The sequence below is a fragment of the Fusarium verticillioides genome, chromosome 11 (genome assembly GCF_000149555.1).
Source record: "Fusarium verticillioides 7600 chromosome 11, whole genome shotgun sequence".
In the NCBI taxonomy this organism is placed as follows: Eukaryota; Fungi; Ascomycota; class Sordariomycetes; order Hypocreales; family Nectriaceae; genus Fusarium; species Fusarium verticillioides.
This window is the reverse complement of record NC_031685.1, coordinates 1,741,658-1,761,686: the sequence shown is the minus strand read 5'-3', so window position 1 is coordinate 1,761,686 and position 20,029 is coordinate 1,741,658. Positions and strand designations below refer to the sequence as shown.

Here is a 20,029-nt window from a genome sequence, read left to right as displayed (position 1 = left end):
GAACGATTTGAATGGCATTCACACGTGCACGTGATACGCTGGGGAGGCAAATTGGTCAAAGAGGACGATGAAATTGTCGCTATTTTTGGATCGTATAGGTCTTTAGGGTGAGACAAGATCGATCGGTGATTTGACATTTGCGGGGAGTGGCATGAGTGGATGATAATTCCGACGACCGACAGTAGGAACCGATGCTGTTGATGGCCTCGAAGACTTGAGCTTGCAATCTCCCGACACATCTAATTTATGCATAGTTATGCAGATTATACCATGGATCGTGAGAAAACGCGTAAAGTGATCTACCAAAGAATTGGGTGGTTCCACAACGCGTCGATCGTAAAAAAACCCCATGACGTCGTGACTTTTTCGTACCCAAGCCTGCCACGTAAGCGCCCATACCATCATCACAACGCCTCTCGTATATCGAAACTACAATTATAGAAAATTCTCCAGAGTTAAAATCCATTGCCGTTAACCCGAACCGTCAAGTGAGGCTGAGCTGCGTTGTCGCCCCAACAGCCAAGCCCCTAAAGTTCAGGTTTATCTGCTGTAACACTGCATGGAACCCTTGTCTCCTTTCACTGCAACATTGAGGCCTCACCATGAAAGTCACGACGGCTGTGAGCTATGCGATTTTACTTACGGGCGTTTCGGGGAAGGATGAGGTTGCGAGAGTTTGCGGGAATGAGCGGTTAGGTGAACTAAATGACTCACTCTCATGTACGTTCAATTTCCCCAGAGGCTATGAATACTTGCTCATATTTGCAGATTACCCAAACGCATGGAACAAAAAGAGTCCTAAAAATGGCTTCGTATGCCTCAAAGTCGACAACAGCACACCCGCATTCTCCGCAACGTGGAACTGGCCCGCAGACATCCAGGACGTACACTCCTTTCCCTACGTGCGCTTCAACAACCCCTCGCTCCCCGTGCGTCTCAGCGATTTAGAGTCAATCCGCCTATCAACAGACTGGATCTACACACCCGGCAGTCCGTCAAAAATACCAGATGATTTTAGTAATGAAGTCTGGGCGAAGAACAAAGCAGAGTTGGAGAGGGACGGCGTGCAGGCGAATGCGGCGTGGGATTTCTTCCTAGATGATGATAGGAATAGAACGCTGTATCCGCAGGTTGCTAAGATTGAGTTTATGGTTTGGTTGGGAAGGGTGGGAGATCCGTGGTGGCTTGGACGGCAGAATGATAGTATCTTGTCAACTGTTACGTTGGGAGAGACAGAGTTGTAAGTACACCATTCATCCTGCGTTCTATGTACTAACTCCTGCAGCTCGTTGTTTTATGGCCGAAACTCAGGAGGAACACACGTCTTCACAGCCGTGACAAAAGACAACAGCGACGTCCTATCCTTCGATGAGGATTTCTACCCTTTATTCCAGTACATCCTCAAACAAGCACACAAACAAATCGACGCAGATGACCTACCGAAAGATCCGTGGCTTGGTATCATTGAATTTGGAACAGAGACGTGGATGTCAAGAGGGAACGCTACATTCACAGCTGCGAATTTTGGGATGAGTTTGAAGGGGAATTTTACGAGTGAGAGGAACTCTACCAAGGGAGGTGATGATAAGGACAAGGGTGACAAAGGTAAAGGGGATGAGAAGGGTGGTGATAAAGACAGTGGTGAAAAAGGCAGTGGGGATAACTCAACGGATTCGAAGGGTGACGAGGAGGATGATGCGGTGAGGTTGATGAGTCAATCGGTGATGGGATATGTCATTGCAGCGGCGTTGATTATTAGTGCGGTCCTTTCTTAGGGTATTCATGGCAAGCGTGCATCAGCATCTATAGAGCACTATTCTGTATCATTAGTAGGAATTCAAGACTTCCTTTCAAGGAGGCATCTTTTTTACAAAAGGATCAGCTTGTAAATTGGAGTATATAATAGAAACTTAACATAATAGACACAAATCAACGAGACAGTAAAACACAAACAGTAAACGATTTACACTCGGATATATGCAACCAATCTATGAGAATTATGTAGTCTGTAGGAAGATTGGCTACAGGATTCGCATCCTCCGGTTGGTGGGCCGACTACAAGGATCAGTCAACCTACCCTCCATCAACTATCAACCCACCTTATTCCCTCATCACGATCTTCACCATGCACAAACCCATCACCATGCCACACACCACCTCCCCCTCAAGCCGTCTCAGACGCGCCATCCACGCCCTTCCCTTCCTCCTAATAACAGCCCTCATGTCCCGCGCCTTCGCAATGGCAAAGCCGATCGGCCCTACAATCGAACAAACCCTCCAGACCTCTGTTTTCAGCGCGCAAAACGTTACCGTACCTATTATCAAAAACTTCTATGGCGTGCCTGTTCTAGATGACGTTTTTGCTGTTGTCACTGTTGCGTTTGCGCATTTGCAGTTCTTTACGGATGAGGAGGCTTACTGGCAGCTTTTGGTGTTCTTGACGGATTTTGCGGGGATGTATGCTGTTGTTATGATTGAGGGGTATAGACCGGGGAATACGTTTCCTGCGATCAAGTAGTAAGTTAAATCCAAGAGTCTGAATTCTTTTGCTAATGTGACTAGCCCTGTTGTATTTTTGTTTCTGTCCCAGATGTTTGGCATAGGTTGTCTTGCGCCTATCTTCTTCTATCTGTTCTACATCTTCACGCCCGCTTACAAACTTACAACACCGAGTCTGTATCGTCCTGGTGTAGCGCCTTGCTTAGCTGTTTTGCCTACGATTGTGTTTGGGTACTATGTCACGCACTTTCCATCGTTCTTCCACTCGTCTCTTGAGGCGAGGAATTGGTGGAACTGGATTTGGCAGCTGTTTCCAATCTGGGGATCCATCATCATGCTTATGCTATCGAAGATCATTCGTCAGCCGAAGGAGCAGACACTAAAGACAATTAAGCAAGAGCTTAATGCTATTCGACTCACAATCGGCATCATCAGTGCTATAAGTACGGCCATGTGGTGGTATACCATTCTCAACATGAATTCCACCATCTTCGAAGTCTTTATTCCTCAGCACTTCCTCACAACGCCACAAGAGCCAATCCTCGGCCTTCGAACTGTCATTCAATTCGACTACATCTGCTGTTACTCGGCTGGCTTTCTTTGGTTGGCGTACCACTTCAAGGACCTTGAAAATGTCGGAGTTTGTAGTATTTCATGGATCCGAGCCGGCTTTGCTTCTCTTGTGCTGGGTTGTTTACTTGGGCCAGGAACTATGTTTCCTCTTGTTTGGCTTTTGAGAGAGGAGTTATTGGTCGCGACGCAGGCTGGCGTGAAGAAAAGTGAGAATTAGTGGCGGTCAGTGGTTAGATGATACTTTGGATGCCAAGCATTCTGGAGCCCAGCCAGTAATCGGCGGGATTATTCACCCGACCAAATAAGTCTTCAGTCATTATGCATTTCGCACAGACTCCCATCTTACTCCAACCTCAAACTTGTCATTTCTCGCCCAACATGTCACGCCTTCGCTACAACGTCGCAGCAAGTCTAGATGGCTTCATCGCATCACCCGATGGTTCAACACCATGGATCATCGAAGATCCCACCATCGACTTCCCAGCACTGTACTCCGAATTCGAATACTTCATCATGGGCCGCAAGACATACGAGACCATGCAATCCTTTGGCGCTGACAATCCACTATCAGAACGCCCCAAAGAGTCAGTCATAGTAGTCAGCCGCACAATGACCCCGGACCACTTCCCAGATATTACAGTCATAAGAGAAAACGTGCTTGATTACATCAGACATCTCAAAACAAATGAGGGAAAGGATATCTGGCTTATGGGCGGAGGTCATCTCGCAGCCCGATGCCTAGAAGCTCACCTAGTGGACACCGTCGAAGTCGCGATAATGCCCACGCTTCTCGGCACCGGAATACCCCTAATCTCTTCCCTCCCACAGGAAATAAAGCTTCAGCTATTAAACAGCACCAGCCTCGGCAGTGGAATCCTCATGACTCAATACAAAGTCATCCAAAGCCAGTAATAAGCATAATCATCCTCCCGTATGTTACCCTGCCGCCCATACCGATTGGGACCCCCACAGCAGAATACGCCGTAGCCAATCACCACGTCGAAACTAATTACTCAAAGGAGGTTGCGTCTCGTGGCGATATCCGCTGTGGCATTGACTCATACCCTCGCCGATTGGCTGCGTCGAATATATGCGCCTCAAATGACCTTGGCTGCGTTACACGTAGGGCTGAGCATTGGGTATATAAGATTTGATCAGACGGTTCTCAATAGCTGAAATAAAATCACACCGTTCTTCTTCTACCTGCCCGGCATGCCGTCAATTCTTCAGGTCTCAAATATCCTCCACTACAGCTGCTCCTCCGTAGCTGTAGTGTTCGTCTCGGTCGTTACCATCCTCAACGCCGCTCGTACCACTGTGAAAAATACCCCACGAGATTATGATCTTCTTGCCATTGGGCTTTTGATCCTGGGGTATTTGGCTGAGGGTGTAGTGACGTTTGTGCGGGAGAGTCAGCAGAGTAAAGAGCCTGCGACGATACACCTTGTTGTGCTCTTATCGTTATGGGCGTTAATCTGGAGTCAGCGAAGTGCACCGCGGTCATTGGTCCTCGGAACATCGCTTATCACCCTAACTTTTGAGATTCCGCTGCAGATATTCTCTGCTATCAATAGCCGGAATGATACTTATCATATTGTACAACTTGCTTCTCAAACATTCCGACTTCTACCTCTTGTTTTCCTCATGATCTACCATCTCTCCAACAGCGGTAGATTCTACACACCATATTCAGAAGCAGAAGAATCACAGCCCTTTCTCCAATCAAACGGCCATGCAAATGGCAGAGCATGCCCAAGCTACGGCACCGAGACAGCGTCAGACACAGAGGTCGATGACGATGAGTACATCTCCGGTAGCGAATCAGAGGAAGATGTCATCGAAATCAAACGCCAACGCGCAAAGAAACTCAAGGAGAAAGGCGGTTGGTTAGGCTACCTCTCCGATTTCTCGATCTTCCTCCCGTTCTTGATCCCAAAGAAAGACCGCAAAGTCCAACTTTGCATTTTGATTTCGCTCTTTTGTATCCTGGCTACTCGAGTTTTCAACATTTTGGTTCCTCGTCAACTAGGTATCGTGGCGGATCAGCTCCTCGCCAAGGAGAACCCCTTCCACGCTCTGTTCATCTGGCTTGTCATGAGCCTCGCTTCTCACGATGTCGTGGTTGGACTGATTGAGTCACTGGCAAAAATCCCGATCAAGCAGTTCTCATACCGATCTCTCACAAACGCAGCGTTTAACCATGTTCTATCGCTACCTATGGAGTTTCACTCTGAGCGTGACTCGGCAGAGGTTATGAAGGCCATTGAACAGGGCGAAGCATTAACTAATGTGCTTGACATGCTTGTCATCGAAATTCTCCCAACTGCTATCGATCTGGCTATTGCTTTTGTATTTCTCTACTGGAAGTTCAACAGCTATGTCGCCCTCGCCATGGCAATCGGCTCAGTCCTCTTCATCACGTTCGAAGTCAAAGCCACAGGATGGAACCTCGACAACCGGCGAGAATCGACAAAGTCGAAGAGAGAAGAAGTCCGTGTTATGCATCAAGCTGTTCAGGGCTGGCAGACCGTCACTTACTTCAACATGTTCAACTACGAGAAGTATCGCTTCGGATCGGCGGTGAACAAGCAGCTATCCGCTGGCTTGAACTTTGAGAAGAGAGATGCTTACATCCAGTCATTACTCAATGCTCTCATCCCCTGCACTTTCTGTACACTAGCGAGTCTTGTCATCTACGACGTTTGGCACGGTTATTCAACCCCTGGTGACTTTGTCTTCTTCATTCAATACTGGGAGTACTTAGTCTGGCCATTGAAGTTCCTGTCTCATAGTTACAGACAGCTCATGTCAGACTTGGTCGATGCTGAACGTCTACTCTATCTGCTGCAGACGAAGCCCACTATCACTGACAAGGAGGGTGCTAAGGAGCTAGAGAAGGTCGAGGGACGTGTTGCGTTCCATGATGTTTGCTTCTCTTATGATCCTCGGAAACCAACAGTCCAAGACCTTTCTCTGTCGGTTGAGCCTGGACAGACTGTTGCGTTGGTAGGTGAGACGGGAGCTGGCAAGTCCTCCATTATGAAACTGTTACTTCGGTTCTACGATATCGATGAGGGATCTATCACTATCGACGGTTATGATATCCGGGATATTACTCTCAGCTCCTTGAGAAACGTTCTTGGTGTAGTACCCCAAGACCCACTTCTCTTCAACGCATCAATCCTCGAGAACATGCGATACGCGCGACCTTCAGCAACAGACGAGGAGATCTACGCCGCTTGTCGTTCTGCAGCCATCCACGATAAAATTCTCAGCTTCGTCGATGGCTACAACACAGAAGTTGGCGAGCAGGGTGTCAAGCTGTCAGGAGGAGAGATTCAAAGACTGGCTATCGCGCGAGTATTCCTCAAGAATCCCCCAATCCTGATTCTTGATGAGGCAACTAGTGCAGTTGACACGAATACAGAGTCAAGCATTCAGGGTGCCCTGGACGAGCTAAAACGTGCAAGGTCGACATTTGTCATCGCGCATCGACTATCTACTATTGTCAACGCGGACAAGATCTTAGTCATTCATAATGGACAGGTCGTTGAGTCTGGCACGCATGGGGAATTGATCTCAATAGACGGAAGGTACAAGGAGTTATGGAACAAACAGGTTGGAAACAAATAGGAGCATACATAGATGAGCATGGCGTTTGTTATATCTGGGGTATTATTGCAATCTTAGACTATCTATAAATTTACTTTGTCAACTTTTCATATCCTCTGCAAGCAACGGTGCTTCCTTAGTCATATACCGAAGCCTTCGACCACTTGGATCTCGCCCTGATCCTCTTGCCATAGATATAAAACACAAACGGAACAGGAATCAACAACGCTGCAAAGCCACCAGTGATACTGGATCCAGGTCCAACACCGATATTATGATACAATGGTCCAACCACGAGCGGAAAAGCAGCTGCGAAACAAGATCGAAGAAATGTGTTAGCCGCGACAGCTGAAGCAGCGTACATGGTAAACGTATCGACCAGATAGTTCAGCGCAGCTTGGAAAATGGTAAAGAAGCCCGTTCCCAACAAAACAAGACCAATGCAGGGAACGACCCAGTGAATATCCTTCTGAGCAGTCCATCCAATAAGGAATTGACCACCGCTGAAAATCACAGAGCCGACCATCATAGGAGGAAGGCGCTTCTCGGGAACAGCGCGGTTTCCAGCTGCGTGATAGGCTTTGTTGTAGAGGAGTTGGTTATACACATTCGCTCCGCATCCAAGAATGGCTCCGAGAAGAATGCAGGTGAAAGGCAGTGACGATACCAAAATACCCCAGCCTCTGATCTCCCTGAAGATAATGGGAATAGCGCCAAGTTGCATGTAGAGAATACCATAGCAGAAACTGGCGTACAGCGCAACGAGGAAGCAAATAGGCGTCATGATGAGCTGGACCGGTCTGACCAAGAACTTTCGCGCGAGTTCGTTGATGCTAACATCCCATTCCTCGAACTTCGCATGAAGCGCCCAGTTGCCTGTTTCGTGACGCAGTCTCCTAGCCTTGTAGATAAGAAGTTTCGGTGGGTAACTCTCATCAACAAAAATAACAGCCAGCGTTAGAAATATGATCTGTACAATACCAGTAAGGTACTCAGTCCACCGCCAGCCAAGACTCGGATCCTGCACAACAGCAGCTGAAACGATGGGACCTAAGACAAAACCGTCAGCCAAGACAATTCCTCACAAAGTATAAATGCCAGACTAACCGAGAACAGGACCTCCAACGACAGCCATGGCATACCCCGCCATTGCAATTCCCCTCTCCGACGGTAGGAACAAATCGCCTAGAACACCACCTGTGTTTGTAACAGGCGCTGAAGCAAAGAACGCGCAGAAAAATCGCGTGATCATGAGTGTCTGAAAATCTTTTGCGACTGCACTTCCGAAACTGAAGCATATCGCTATAAACATTGGAATAAGCACCGCCTGTCGTCGTCCGTAGACTTCGCTCAGCGGCGCCCAAAGCAAAGGCCCAATTCCAAAACCAACAAGGAACAGCGTCGTGCCGAGAGTAGCGGTTTGCGTGCCGACGTGGAAATGCGCTGCTACCTGTGCCGTACCAGATGAATACGATGAACTCGCCCAGGTCGCTGACATGGTGACCAATCCGTACAGCATAGTCGTTAGAATCTTCTTCTTGTTGGGCCAATTCATCGGTCTGTATGGATCATCTGGCCCGTCGAAATCAACGAGCTGATCCTCTGTGGTTTTGACGTGCGCGAGGGGATGCGTAAACACGGGGACAGGCCGTGATCGAATCCTCGATAGGACAGATTCTCTTCGCGACACAGTTCGCGTCATGCTTACTCCTGTGTTTGGGGCGCGAATGCTCTGCCATTCTGTGTCGCCGAGGGAGTACGTTCGTGAAATGTCGTCATTTTGCTGGTTGTGGTGTGAAGATGATGATATGGATGATTCTTCATCACTGTGAGAAGTATGGGATTGTCGACGATCGTTATGATCTGAATGTGAAGTTTCGACTTTCTCCATGGTCAATTATTCATAGATGATTGAACCAAACTTGATCAAAAAAAGAGAGGATCATGAAGTGGAATGTCGTGTACTTTTATCAGAAATGATCGGTGCCAGATTCGGCGACTAGTCCTCTAACACCGAGAGCATCAGCCAAAGTCAATTTCTCAAGGCAAAAATTGATTCAGTCGAGTGGAGACGGTGCAGGAAAATGACCGTTGTCGTTACGTCATGTTTATGTGGCGACTTTTACTCGCTGTTCCTGATATGGGTAACCGTTTGGTGGATAAGTTGGCGTAGGGATGATTGCCGGGAATAATCTGTGAATAACCTCATCGGCACGGGAATGCCGATCGCGGCCCGAACGTAAGCAGAAAGTCTTATCAGGGTTGTTTTGGAAGGCGCGAAGACGCGATGATATCTCCGAGCCGAGATGATGATCTCGCGAGATTAATGTAAGTGCTTATTTTGTTACGGAGAGTGTTCGGGGGATTGTTGAAGGGGGGGATGAATATTTGCGACCTCGTATCGAAGTGATACATGGGTAAATTTAGTAGATCTTATTCAGCCTTTAGACTAGTTCATCATGGCACCCTGATGTTACACCAGAAGAATTTCTTGCTTGCCAAAGCTACTCTCACACTTTCAAAGCCGAGACTTGTCAGACTCCCCCTTCGCTGGCTTCCATTCAAAATGGTGTTTTCCCTTGCTTGGTTCACCCCGTTGTTCCTCCTTCAGATCAAACTTGTGATTGCCAAAGTAATCCAGCTCCGCTTCCGTCAATTGAGTCGGCAAATCCACAGAGGTTGAATACTTGTAGTACTCTAGACTCTGGCTCATCGCTGGGATTACCATATCAGCCTCCAATGCTGTGAGAATACATCGCTTCATTGAAGGCAGAAGGCTTGTCAGTTGTTTTTCGAGTTGGCTGTTAGATAAGAGATTGTTCTTCTGGTTGGGCGACTCGCTGTAGACTTTGTGAAGAAGGTCCATGATACCTCCAGCTTGAATGATTGACCCGGCGCTCCAAACGTGTAGTAGGTCTTGGTAGTTGATGTGCCATTCGCGCTGCTGATCCATTTCGCGAATGATCTGTAGGCCTTGCGTGAAGCACAGCAATAGACAAAAGTACGTCGCCTTACGCAGATCTTCGATGAGATCGTCCCTCAAAGCGACTTTCATTGCTGAAGGCTGCCAACGTCCAGAGGCCTCAGCATCAGCAGCGCGCTGGCTCAGTTCAGCCGATGTACATCTAAACAAATGCGCACTGACGATATTCGCAGCAGGGACGTGAAGCCTCACCGCCTCTTCACAAGCCCACGTCCCCGTCCCCTCAGTGTTATCAACATCCTGCACAACCTTATCCTGAACCCTGCCCAGGACATATCGGCCCTCCTCATCTTTCGTCCTGTTAATATCAACAGCGATATAGATCAGGAACGTATTGTAAAGTTCAGATGTCTGATTCCATCTCTCAAAGACACCAGCTGCTTCTTCGTAGCTAAGTTCAAGACCCTTGGTGAGGATGTACCATACTTCGGAAATAACCGACATCATGCCTTGTTCGATTCCATTATGGATCATCTTGACATAATGTCCTGAACCACCTGGGCCGATGGGGCTGGTACATGGTTTACCATCACGATCTTTCGCTGCGACTCTTCTGAGAAGCGGCATGATGATTTCGAGGGCTTGGGAGTCGCCGCCTGGTGACATTGACGGACCAGCTCGTGCACTCTGATACCCGCCTGAGACACCGCACCCGACATAAAAAATGCCATCTTTTGCAAGATCCGCTTGCCGTCGTTCCGTGTTGCCGTAAAACTCATTTGAACAATCGAGAATTATATCTCCCTTGGTCATGTGCGGTCGCAGAGCCTTGACACATTCATCGCCGGGATTTCCGTGGGGGATACTAAAGATGATGATCCGTGGGTGGTTCTCGGAGTAGATTTCTTCGCAGAGTTGTTTGTAGCTATGTTGGCGAAAGACTCGAGTCTCTTCGTTAACGTCCTTGACCATTTTCTCTGCTGCCTTCATATTGTATTCGCCTGGATGGTCAGTGGTTGTGAATTATGGTGAGAGATGTCACGTACTGATGTCGAAGTAATACACTTTGCAACCTTTCTCGGCGAAGAGGAGGGACATCATGGAGCCCATGCTCCCCATTCCCACCATACCGATCTACTCAATAATATTAGTAACAACTGTATGTCCCAGAAAACATTCAATTTACCTTTGCTATTTGTCTTTCTGACATGATGAACCGTTGTGGCAAATCTTGCGCTCGTCGTGATATAGAAAGCTTGTTGAAGGCTAAAAGGAGGGTTTACTTATCACGTCGCGATATAAAAGAGGAAAGTTCTGAGGTGAAGCTCAAACGATCAGGATAGTAATTTTTCTGCCTATCTAATATGCTATGTCGTCACCAGGATGTATCTCGGCGAAGACCCTTGGCGATAAATGAGGGTTGTATCAACTTGACGTCACTGTGAACAGCGAATGTCATCGAAGAGCTGTACCGACTCCCCTGACATCTTTTATGGAGATTCTATCACAGGGCCAAGTGGAGGCACAAAAGTCTGAGGTCCAGAAAATTATGAAAGATCTACAGATTTATGGTATTCGGTCCTATCTGTTGGGGTTTTAGTAGATGGTCCCCAGTCTCGGGGAGCAAGGTCAATTTTTAGGCTTTGGCAACTGACTCCCAAAGCCAATAAGCTCTTGAGCTTAATAAAGTTTTCACTAGTCTATTGCCTAATTAATATCCAGGTTTACTTATTGCACCTGAGCTTTCGACGTGAAAACTAGCGAAGCAGGCTGCAAGCCTGATAGTGATTGCAACTCCTTATCGTAAAAGTCGAGTATGTTGACAACAGGTGGCTTTGTTGAATCGATCGCCACGATCCAGCTAACGAGGCTGTGTGAATATTCCAGGCTCGTTCCACGACAGCAACCCAACCTCAAAATATCTGGCGTTCACAAAATCATCATCCAACATGAGATCCAGTTCCTCGTACATTTGCGGGATGAACGAGCTCATATCTTCGTTCGGCCCCACGGTCTGTGTATCCATATCAACGTACTCCGACAACGGCGGATCCATCCTTCCGTCAGAGAAGAACGTAGACCTGTTTAACTGGTCTTCGATCCACGAGAGCCCCGAGATGGAGAGATTGTCAGGCATGGCCGGAGACATCATGTCGGTATTCGCTTGCACCAGTTCGGCTTTCAGTCGCGCGAGAATTCCGGAGAAGAGACGACCTTGAGCCAAGATAGTGTTGTTCTCTGGATCAGAGGCGCCTATTGACTTGGCGGCACTGACGTATGCAGACGTAACTTGAGTCACCGTATTGATAGCTGCGTTCTTTGAGACTGACGACTCGTCGATATCTTGCCTTAGTAGTTTTGGAATCATCATGGCTGAGAAGGCGATCATTAGGTGCGCTGTATCCCAGAGGTAGTAGATGATTTCCAACTCTCCCATTTCGATGGCCTGTCGCAGTACACTCAATGCACTGCAGAAACAGACTCGAGCGGTATGAGTGGTGAGATCATGTGGCGTAGATCTGCTTCCCGAGACGATCATTCGATGTAGAAATACCGAGTTGGAGTACAGACGGATGTAATCTCTCAAGAGACAGACCAGAGGTGTTTGGAAAGGCTCTGGGTTGGGAACTAGATAATGTTAGGTATGATTCTCCATGATCTGTAATTACTGTCTCACACGTATCGAAGGCAGCATGCCAATAGTCTCCCCAGGCAGCAATCCTGTTGTTAAAGTCATCTATGTCCTTTCGAAATGGCTCAAAATTAAGTGCTGACGGAGAAAGAGAGTCGATACTGGTTCTCGTCGTGCTCTCATGAACCTGGCTGGCAATGCTTGTCAACTCATGGCCAGCAACTGCCTTTCCATCTCCGAGTGGATATGTCCATTCTGTCAAGGCCATCCACTGCCTAGAGGCTGCATGGTTGAGGACGACTGCTGGTGATAGAGGCCGATCGGTAAAGCAACTTGATCTGGTGGCTGTAAGCTTATTACTCTGTCTCCATCCTGGCTCAGAGGATCTCACATCCGTTCGATATTTCCCAGTACCATCCACACCCGATCTTTGTCTCTTCTTTGCCGCACTTGAAGCTCTCCCAAATCCTCAAATCTTTGGGTGTCATACGAGACACGTCCTCGTGTCATATTCCATTCTGCTGAAGCTGCCATTCGAATCGCAAACCCGATCAAGGTGTAGCCTCTTGTATCGTTCGCGTCTTTCCAGTGATGCATACATATGACGGCCCAGATATTCTCGACTGCTGAGTCACATGCGAGTAAAGCTTGGCCAAGGAGAAACTCAGCATGATCTAGTATAGGCTTATGAGATTCTGGCTGAAAGATCCGTGATGATATTGTGAGAATCATGGTGAATAGGAGACTTGACCTAGACCTTGTATAGGAGAACGTGTAGAGACTGGGATCGAGGAGCCCAACGAGACAGTTAAAGTGCTTGAAGAATCTGCACAAATCAGTAGCCGAATATTTGTAAATCAAGGCACACGCACCCTTCATATAGATTCTGTGCAGATGGTCGACTGATAAGTCCCATATCAATAGGGTCGTGTTTTCTTTGTGAATTCACTGGGTCGGATAGATTGTGCTGAAGGAGCATATCTAGAGAGTCTCGGGTCTCTACTTCAACCGATCGGTCGGAGTCGAGAGCTGCACCCAGTGACAACCCTCGTGTATCCTGGTAGTTTGCAACAAAAGATGCTGGCGTAAATGGCGACTGACCAGATCTGGAAGACGCGGAGACTGACTCAGGAGCTCGATTCTGATAAGAATTCCTCCGGCTTGGGAGATCAGGTGCTTGAAAGGCTTGGGTATCTGGGAAAGGCTGTGATCCTGAGGAGCCAGAAGCCAAGCCATCGTCCATGACCTCATCTATAGGATGTGTTCGATCTTCTCTATGGCAATTGTCAACTTCATCACTCCGACACATGGTTTCGCCTACCTTCTCCCTGACAGATCTCTTCTCCAAAGGCCCCTACGATGCGACTCAAATACACACTGTCTCCTCAGTCTCTGGCACCGATCACACACAACAGCTGCCGGATCCGAAGTAACACATTTCATCTTTGACCGCCGACATGGCGTACAAGCGACTCCATGAGGTCTATACCCCTGTTAGCTCTCATGTCTCATCCCTTCCAAGCATCACTTACCGTCGTTGCATTTGGAGGATATTCTGATCAGCCATAGCCAAAATATCTCTCGAATTATCTCATAATCTCAAAGCGAATTTTCGTATCTTGCTTGCTGACAAGTCAATATTAACTTATAAAGCCATCCGCGCCATCTTCGATTTGCGGCGAAAGTTGCGGGCATTGCGGCGATTGTGCATCGCGCTAAGCCCTGCGACGCTCAGCCAAGCGGCATCTCCAGGTGATTAGTGAACAAAAACCGCTGAAAGTTATGCAATTTCACCGTGTTTGCTTCAGCGGAGCGATTTTGTGATCGTTCCTTGCGACGTCATTATGTACGCCTGCCATGATTTTTGAGATTGAGGGGATCGCGATCGTGGTGACTGGATTTGTCAGTGGTCAAGGCAGATGCATTCGCAACACCATCGCGAACAAGTACTCGGGTGACTTATTACATCGTGCCGGGGCCATGCTGTGTGTTATCTTATCGTACCGATCGCTGTCGGGTCATTGCCAATGCTGCCTGGGAAGGTGAAGAAATACCGCCGCATCAGTAATCAGCCACCGTGAAAGCATCGAGATGAAGCGTACAGAAGGATTGATTAAGAAAATATTGCTTTGTTGTGCAGATGTACTCTTTTTGATGCAAAGACAGGTCTTCATTGATAATCGTTCCGCCTTTCTCTTGACACCTTGGACTAGGGTGATGTACCAATCACAATATTGTTAGTGCCCTCAAGCAAGATTTGTTGGCCAAGTCGACCGGTGTCTTGAAATCGGCCACTCCACCAAGACACCGATGATAAGGCCGAGGCTCATCTTATCGCTTATTAGTTATCTTATCAGACTTAATCTAGTGGAGGTAAATCGTGAGTATGTACTGGACCTGTAAGACAAGCATGCAACTAAATAAACAGTTTATAGAGGTATTGGATTGAGATACATCTCATTTGGATTCAGTTTTAATCATTGTCGAGAGTTTGTGTCATGATAAGCACCAGTAACCACGCTCTAGTGGAGACAACTCGCTCACATTCATGACACGTTGGATATAGTTTATCCGACAACTTGCTGCTTTACGCCATTAGTAATAATCCACTGCTCAAATACAGCCAGCCTTTAAGCTTAAATAAAAAGACTATTTAACTATATATAGCCACGGATTAGTATCAGTATAACTGCCATTAACCACTGAATATTCGCCAAATACAGTACTTTACTTACCCTAGGCTATCCACGGTATCTGTGGAGTCTTGTTCTAAACATAGAGGCACACTAGTACGACAACAGCTTAGCCTCAATCTCTCCACATTGATAATCATCTCGCAAAAAGTTGCTCTCAATTAATGTGAAATATAGCCGGCATATTACCGACCCTATCCTGGCTGTGGCTGCTTACATGATGTTGGTAATGGGGAGAACGCATCATTCCCTGGCGGAGATTGTCATATTATTTCGCTCATGCCACTGAAGCATATAAGAAGGATTCTGAGTGGAAAGTTTTTGCGAGCAGCATTGTGTCATATCTCTGCACCATCGAAATGCCGTCTCTAGGTTGCGGGACCTGTCGAGGTTTGTCCAGTCTAACCCCTGCACATGGCCTTCAGGCTGCTGATATGAGTGGTAGCACGCAAAGTGCGCTGTGACCAGGCCTATCCGGAATGCAATCGATGCACCAAATCAGGGCGTCACTGCAAGGGTTATGGTATGCAGTTGTCTTGGCCCCGTCGGAATGATACCCGGCGGGCTATAGTTGGTCCAAGACCGCGTCTTAAGGGTAGACTGTCGGAGCATCGATTGGTGAATACTACCGTTACAGATATTAGGCTGCACGATGTAGTATCTGCGTCGGATAAGACTTATGGAGTACACATGCTGGGGTTGCCTGAAGTATCCTTTGGTTCCCCTGATGCTAGCCCCCTTGAGGCATCAGGGCCACTATCATTGATCAAAGGACCTGGAATGGGACCCATAACTCGACTGAGTTCAGCCGATCAGAGCTCCTTCCAGTACTGTAAGCTAACTGCCTGGCTGATCCGTGACCACTTGCCATAGCTCCCGCTCACTCCAGCCAGTTATACAGACAGCCTCACACTCCATCACGTCTTTTGGCCATGATGCTCCAAGGGTCCGGGAACTGTTAATCCAGATAGCCCTTTCGGACTTTTCACCTTCATCGACAGCAGTTCTAAAATCTGCTCTGGCACTCGCATCCTTCCATCGCGCCAACTCACCGCAAATAACCGCTCAGTATAAGATAGCCGCTCTGCGAAAACTAGCAGAGTCAACACAAGGCCGCATCAGTGTGACCGATTCAGCCTGCCACATAGCAGCTGGCATGATACTAAGCATGCTAGAGGTACGGGCCGAATCCTCGAGGAAGGGGCGCACTGACTTTCGCTTTAGATACAGCAAAACTCAATGAAGTCCAGCCATTGGCTATGGTACGCTTGTGGCGCTGCCAAGATCGTCAAGACAGCTGGGCTAGATGTGTATAACCTCGACCACGATACAGCTGCTCTTGTGGGATGGGTACACTACTATAATACTTTATCTAGGTTCAGTCTGCGCCACTGGCAGCCACATGTCACTCTCGATGCTGATGAAGCTGCTGACTCATTTCACCCGGTGGTATGCGGCAACGGTCAAGTATGTCATACCCATGATTTACCTATAAGGAACTTGCTAACAGAACATGAAGCCAGAATCTCTCACTGGCGCACCTCATGAGATACTGTATCTCTTGTCAGAAGCATTCAACGCTGTGACAGTGCCGTCCGACCCGCGTTATGAAACGAAGGCTCATAGAAGCCATCTTGAAATACTGGATTGGAAGCTGCGCAACCTCGAGAAGAAAGTACCCGACAGCAACTCTTCTGCTGATACAAAACATCCAGCATTTGATCTAGTCGTCGAGCTGTACCGTCTATCCACCCTGATCTATCTGAGAAGAGCATCTGCTGGAATACTTCCACTGGATCAAAAGTTCACAACATGGGTTGGACAGGCGTTTGAGTTGCTTGAAAAACTACCTGCCTGTCAATGGCCATTCCCTTTGCTCATTTTTGGCTGCGAGGCAGAAAGTGATAGGCAAAGGATGATTATTCTGGATGTTATGGAGAGGACGACTAAGAACTTGCAGTATCGAAATATTGCAACTGTTAAAGGTGTTATACAAACGGTCTGGGTGCAAAAGGACTTGTACGCGGAAGACATGAATTATGTGAGGAAGTTGGGTGTTATTCTGAGCTCGACTCATAAGTCGGTACCAGCCTTTATATAAATCCAAGTTAGCAAGTTCAAAATGTCTAAGTCATACCCTCAGACAGCAGTTGAAACACAGAATGCAGTGAGTTGACATCTGGATTATTACTTACACGGTGCCAACAGCAGCTAAGGTTTGGAGTGCCATTGTTGGCAATGTTGTAAGCAGACTTGGATTAGAAATCTTCCCAAGCTTGTAAAGGGTTGCAGATTCAGGATGGAGCTGCATAGACATCAGGATTTATAATGAAATTTCGGTAACATTTCTACTGATTATAGATGTGAAGCCCACGATAAACGCGACTTTGGCGTATGCGGCTTAAGGTAGGTCTTTAGTGCAGGGCAACTTTTTGCGAGGGCCCCACCCCACTACAAGCCTCCACTGGCTCGCTGACCCAGAGGCGTATGTATCGTGGGCAGGGTCAATCCGAATTACAAAGCACTAATACTTTCATGATGAAAACTGTGTCTTGAGAAGATTATATATAGGGGTTTGGAGCTCATCACAGATCTCCAGTCCTCTATCAGACACAACATCCACCATCAAGCAATACTTGCTTCGACCAACCTAAACATCGAACCAACATCACGATGCCTTCTTATCTCATCACTGGAACATCCCGAGGCCTCGGTGTAAGTCCCCGAGACTCACCTCCACAACCACAGCACTAACAACCCATAGTTCGAATTCGTTCGTCAATTGTCGGCTGACCCAAACAACATCGTCATTGGATTTGTCCGCAACAAGAAGGCAACTGAAGAAAAGATTCAGCGTGAATTACCTGGACGATCCAACATTCATACCATCCAAGGCGAGATCCAAAAGCTCGAAGATGTAAAGGTCTGTAAATAATTTGCCTCTTCGCCAAACTTCAAGCTGACCACAAGAGTAGAACTTGGTCAAAGAAGTGTCCAAGATCACAGGCGGTAGCCTTGACTACATCATTGCCAACGCTGCCCTTCAATCCGAATGGTCGGCACACAACCCCATTGGTGTTCTGTAAGTGCGCTCCCGTGCTATGTACATGTCAGTTGCTGACAGCTCAGGGGCGAGGAACCTGAGAGACTCGAAGAAGACATGCTCGAGTCCTTCAAGATCAACACCCTCGGAAACATCCACCTATTCAACTTAGCCCTCCCACTAATTCGCAAGGGCCAAGCCAAGAAGGTCATCTCCATCTCGTCGGGCATGGCTGACCCAGATTTCATCACCAACTTCTCCATCGCCGACGGGGCCCCCTACACCATCAGCAAGGGCGCACTTAATATCGCCGTTGCCAAGTTCGATGCTCAGTTCAGGAAGGAGGGTATCCTGTTCATGGCCATTTCTCCTGGTCTTGTTGCCACCCAGGACACGTCCAATTGTAAGTCCCTCAAATCATGTCATCTGCCCCACCTACACGATATGCGTTGCAAATATTTGCCGTTCTAGGAATAGGGGCAAACCGTCTGTCATTCTCTTGACCCTGTGAATACGATTGCCAGAATCACATGCTGATACGAAATAGACACCGAGGAGCAGCTTCAAGGACTTCGAGACATGGTCACCGCCTTCAAAGGCTATGCACCCCACTGGGAGGGAGCAATTTCTCCAGAAGAGTCTGCCACTGCAGTTCTTTCGGTCATCGACAAGGCTAGCATTGAGGCTGGTAATGGCGGCTCTTTCGTGTCTCACTATGGAAACAAGCAATGGCTTTAAGTTTGAAGCATGTTGATACGTATGGGGAAGGTTGAGGGGTCAGATGGGGTATGCTTCGGAGATCTGGGCCTCCGGGGAGCCTTGTCTGCGCTGTGATGCTAGTCCCTGATCGACGATGGGGAAGCCCGGAGGGGACACGCGATAACCCATCATAGTTCGCAATTTAAACCCAAAACGTAGTTGAAGGACAAAGGTGGCTTGCTTAGGGATAGATGTCGTATTAACTTCATACGCAATTGATCTCTTTCCTTAATCAACCGCTACTTACCCAGTAGACCTCTTCCATAAGTGACATTCCCATTGGCCTCAAACTATGTACGAAAAGAAGCCGAAAATTGGCCGGATTAGTTCACAAGACTCAGCTACACAAGGGTTCCAGGCCGGTGCCAAGATAAGTCTAAACTGCCCATTACGTGGCAACCTACAATACAGAATGGATTATGTTACCAGCTAGACACGGGCATAAGCAGCGGGTCCACGTGAATCAAAGTTTAAATGCCAATTTCCAATCCCAGCGAGCACATCAGCGAAGATCATCGATCGCGGGGATAGGGCTATAGCACAGTTGTATTTCCGAAGGCGCGATATGCTTGAGGAAGCTACGTTTAAGCAAAACGCTCGACAGTATTAGGCATATCTGCTTGCTTAGTATAAGTTACACAGTTTGTAGAATGTTGATACAAGTTGTGGCTACAACGGCAGTTTCAGAGTGCGCAGGATCCAACAATGAATGATGCCTGGGACACTGGCCTGGAGCCTGGTTGTCGGGACTAACGGACCAACATGCAGCTGTGGGACCCGATCTGATGCAGATCATTGAGAATGGTGTTGCGATTGTGGCCCCAGCTCTCCAAGTTTACAGGGCTTCAGCTGCCGACTCAACCAACCACCAACACACCGCCACGAGTCACAATTATCCAGTACAGTTCCGTTTCTGTGAGCCTGCATACAACTAAACGGCGATCCGTCTTATAGTGACATCCCATTAGCGCTGAGAAGCATCTTCATTGGAGAAGAGTAGTGTCACTGCCATCTCAATGCTTAATCTCGAACTGACAGGGAGGGTATGATCCATCTGCGAGCGCCAAGGGATCGACTGAGTAGACCACCGGGGGAATGCAGCTGATAAGGAATGGTGGGGACAGGAGCCTGCAGGGCAGTACGTTGAGCTTTGAAGCTGACACGCAAAGGCAGTTATATTATCATAACTCATTATGTTTCGAATATGCAGGCTGAGTCCCGCAGAAAACACCACAGGATGTCAAGAAGAAATAAATACAAGAACGTAAGCTGTTGTCACTAAAGCATTGGCAAGA

At 47.8% G+C, this 20,029-nt stretch overlaps 9 protein-coding genes across 9 annotated transcripts; 6 read left to right on the top strand and 3 right to left on the bottom strand.

Annotated features, from left to right (window-relative positions):
* The first annotated feature begins 338 nt into the window (after nucleotides 1-338).
* FVEG_10566 (hypothetical protein) lies at nucleotides 339-1,942 on the top strand. Its single transcript, XM_018899728.1, has 3 exons — nucleotides 339-720; nucleotides 769-1,240; nucleotides 1,286-1,942. Exons 1-3 carry the CDS (start codon nucleotides 603-605, stop codon nucleotides 1,773-1,775), a joined length of 1,080 nt encoding a protein of 359 aa, XP_018757850.1. The 5' UTR covers nucleotides 339-602; the 3' UTR covers nucleotides 1,776-1,942.
* A 183-nt stretch (nucleotides 1,943-2,125) lies between these two features.
* FVEG_10567 (hypothetical protein) lies at nucleotides 2,126-3,289 on the top strand (the record flags this gene model as incomplete). Its single annotated transcript, XM_018899729.1, has 2 exons — nucleotides 2,126-2,517; nucleotides 2,563-3,289. 2 exons carry the CDS (start codon nucleotides 2,126-2,128, stop codon nucleotides 3,287-3,289), a joined length of 1,119 nt encoding a protein of 372 aa, XP_018757851.1.
* A 161-nt stretch (nucleotides 3,290-3,450) lies between these two features.
* Nucleotides 3,451-3,984, top strand: FVEG_10568 (riboflavin biosynthesis protein RibD domain-containing protein; the record flags this gene model as incomplete). Its single annotated transcript, XM_018899730.1, has 1 exon — nucleotides 3,451-3,984. The coding sequence occupies one exon, from the start codon at nucleotides 3,451-3,453 to the stop codon at nucleotides 3,982-3,984; it is 534 nt and encodes a 177-aa protein (XP_018757852.1).
* A 300-nt stretch (nucleotides 3,985-4,284) lies between these two features.
* FVEG_10569 (hypothetical protein) lies at nucleotides 4,285-6,705 on the top strand (the record flags this gene model as incomplete). Its single annotated transcript, XM_018899731.1, has 1 exon — nucleotides 4,285-6,705. One exon carries the CDS (start codon nucleotides 4,285-4,287, stop codon nucleotides 6,703-6,705), a length of 2,421 nt encoding a protein of 806 aa, XP_018757853.1.
* FVEG_10570 (hypothetical protein) lies at nucleotides 6,647-8,709 on the bottom strand. Its single transcript, XM_018899732.1, has 2 exons — nucleotides 7,792-8,709; nucleotides 6,647-7,734 (listed from the first exon to the last, which is right to left on the bottom strand). The coding sequence occupies exons 1-2, from the start codon at nucleotides 8,573-8,575 to the stop codon at nucleotides 6,821-6,823; spliced, it is 1,698 nt and encodes a 565-aa protein (XP_018757854.1). The 5' UTR covers nucleotides 8,576-8,709; the 3' UTR covers nucleotides 6,647-6,820.
* A 389-nt stretch (nucleotides 8,710-9,098) lies between these two features.
* Nucleotides 9,099-10,924, bottom strand: FVEG_10571 (hypothetical protein). Its single transcript, XM_018899733.1, has 3 exons — nucleotides 10,794-10,924; nucleotides 10,654-10,741; nucleotides 9,099-10,608 (listed from the first exon to the last, which is right to left on the bottom strand). Exons 1-3 carry the CDS (start codon nucleotides 10,815-10,817, stop codon nucleotides 9,203-9,205), a joined length of 1,518 nt encoding a protein of 505 aa, XP_018757855.1. The 5' UTR covers nucleotides 10,818-10,924; the 3' UTR covers nucleotides 9,099-9,202.
* Nucleotides 10,925-11,365: 441 nt separating this feature from the next.
* Nucleotides 11,366-13,890, bottom strand: FVEG_10572 (hypothetical protein). The gene is made up of 6 exons (XM_018899734.1): nucleotides 13,772-13,890; nucleotides 13,561-13,722; nucleotides 13,112-13,513; nucleotides 12,631-13,065; nucleotides 12,285-12,577; nucleotides 11,366-12,235 (listed from the first exon to the last, which is right to left on the bottom strand). The coding sequence occupies exons 1-6, from the start codon at nucleotides 13,804-13,806 to the stop codon at nucleotides 11,469-11,471; spliced, it is 2,094 nt and encodes a 697-aa protein (XP_018757856.1). The 5' UTR covers nucleotides 13,807-13,890; the 3' UTR covers nucleotides 11,366-11,468.
* Nucleotides 13,891-15,212: 1,322 nt separating this feature from the next.
* On the top strand, nucleotides 15,213-17,033 carry FVEG_10573 (hypothetical protein; the record flags this gene model as incomplete). The annotated part of the gene is made up of 5 exons (XM_018899735.1): nucleotides 15,213-15,322; nucleotides 15,378-15,764; nucleotides 15,826-16,109; nucleotides 16,157-16,399; nucleotides 16,452-17,033. The coding sequence occupies exons 1-5, from the start codon at nucleotides 15,292-15,294 to the stop codon at nucleotides 17,031-17,033; spliced, it is 1,527 nt and encodes a 508-aa protein (XP_018757857.1). The 5' UTR covers nucleotides 15,213-15,291.
* A 572-nt stretch (nucleotides 17,034-17,605) lies between these two features.
* Nucleotides 17,606-18,911, top strand: FVEG_10574 (hypothetical protein; the record flags this gene model as incomplete). Its single annotated transcript, XM_018899736.1, has 5 exons — nucleotides 17,606-17,647; nucleotides 17,697-17,855; nucleotides 17,908-18,014; nucleotides 18,062-18,378; nucleotides 18,523-18,911. The coding sequence occupies 5 exons, from the start codon at nucleotides 17,606-17,608 to the stop codon at nucleotides 18,711-18,713; spliced, it is 816 nt and encodes a 271-aa protein (XP_018757858.1). The 3' UTR covers nucleotides 18,714-18,911.
* Between the last annotated feature and the right edge of the window lie 1,118 nt (nucleotides 18,912-20,029).

What these genes read in the sequence shown, in the direction of transcription:
- FVEG_10566 (XM_018899728.1), top strand. Translation starts at nt 603, where the DNA reads ATGAAAGTCACGACGGCTGTGAGCTATGCGATTTTACTTACGGGCGTT. An exon ending in ACTAAATGACTCACTCTCAT is followed by an intron (nt 721 to 768) that starts GTACGTTCAATT and finishes TCATATTTGCAG; the next exon opens with ATTACCCAAACGCATGGAAC. An exon ending in ACGTTGGGAGAGACAGAGTT is followed by an intron (nt 1,241 to 1,285) that starts GTAAGTACACCA and finishes TAACTCCTGCAG; the next exon opens with CTCGTTGTTTTATGGCCGAA.
- FVEG_10570 (XM_018899732.1), bottom strand. Translation starts at nt 8,575, where the DNA reads ATGGAGAAAGTCGAAACTTCACATTCAGATCATAACGATCGTCGACAA. An exon ending in CGTTGGAGGTCCTGTTCTCG is followed by an intron (nt 7,735 to 7,791) that starts GTTAGTCTGGCA and finishes GTTTTGTCTTAG; the next exon opens with GTCCCATCGTTTCAGCTGCT.
- FVEG_10571 (XM_018899733.1), bottom strand. Translation starts at nt 10,817, where the DNA reads ATGTCAGAAAGACAAATAGCAAAG. An exon ending in CAGAAAGACAAATAGCAAAG is followed by an intron (nt 10,742 to 10,793) that starts GTAAATTGAATG and finishes ATTATTGAGTAG; the next exon opens with ATCGGTATGGTGGGAATGGG. An exon ending in AGTGTATTACTTCGACATCA is followed by an intron (nt 10,609 to 10,653) that starts GTACGTGACATC and finishes CTGACCATCCAG; the next exon opens with GCGAATACAATATGAAGGCA.
- FVEG_10572 (XM_018899734.1), bottom strand. Translation starts at nt 13,806, where the DNA reads ATGGCTGATCAGAATATCCTCCAAATGCAACGACG. An exon ending in GCACAGAATCTATATGAAGG is followed by an intron (nt 13,066 to 13,111) that starts GTGCGTGTGCCT and finishes TGATTTGTGCAG; the next exon opens with ATTCTTCAAGCACTTTAACT. An exon ending in GCATGCTGCCTTCGATACGT is followed by an intron (nt 12,236 to 12,284) that starts GTGAGACAGTAA and finishes AACATTATCTAG; the next exon opens with TTCCCAACCCAGAGCCTTTC.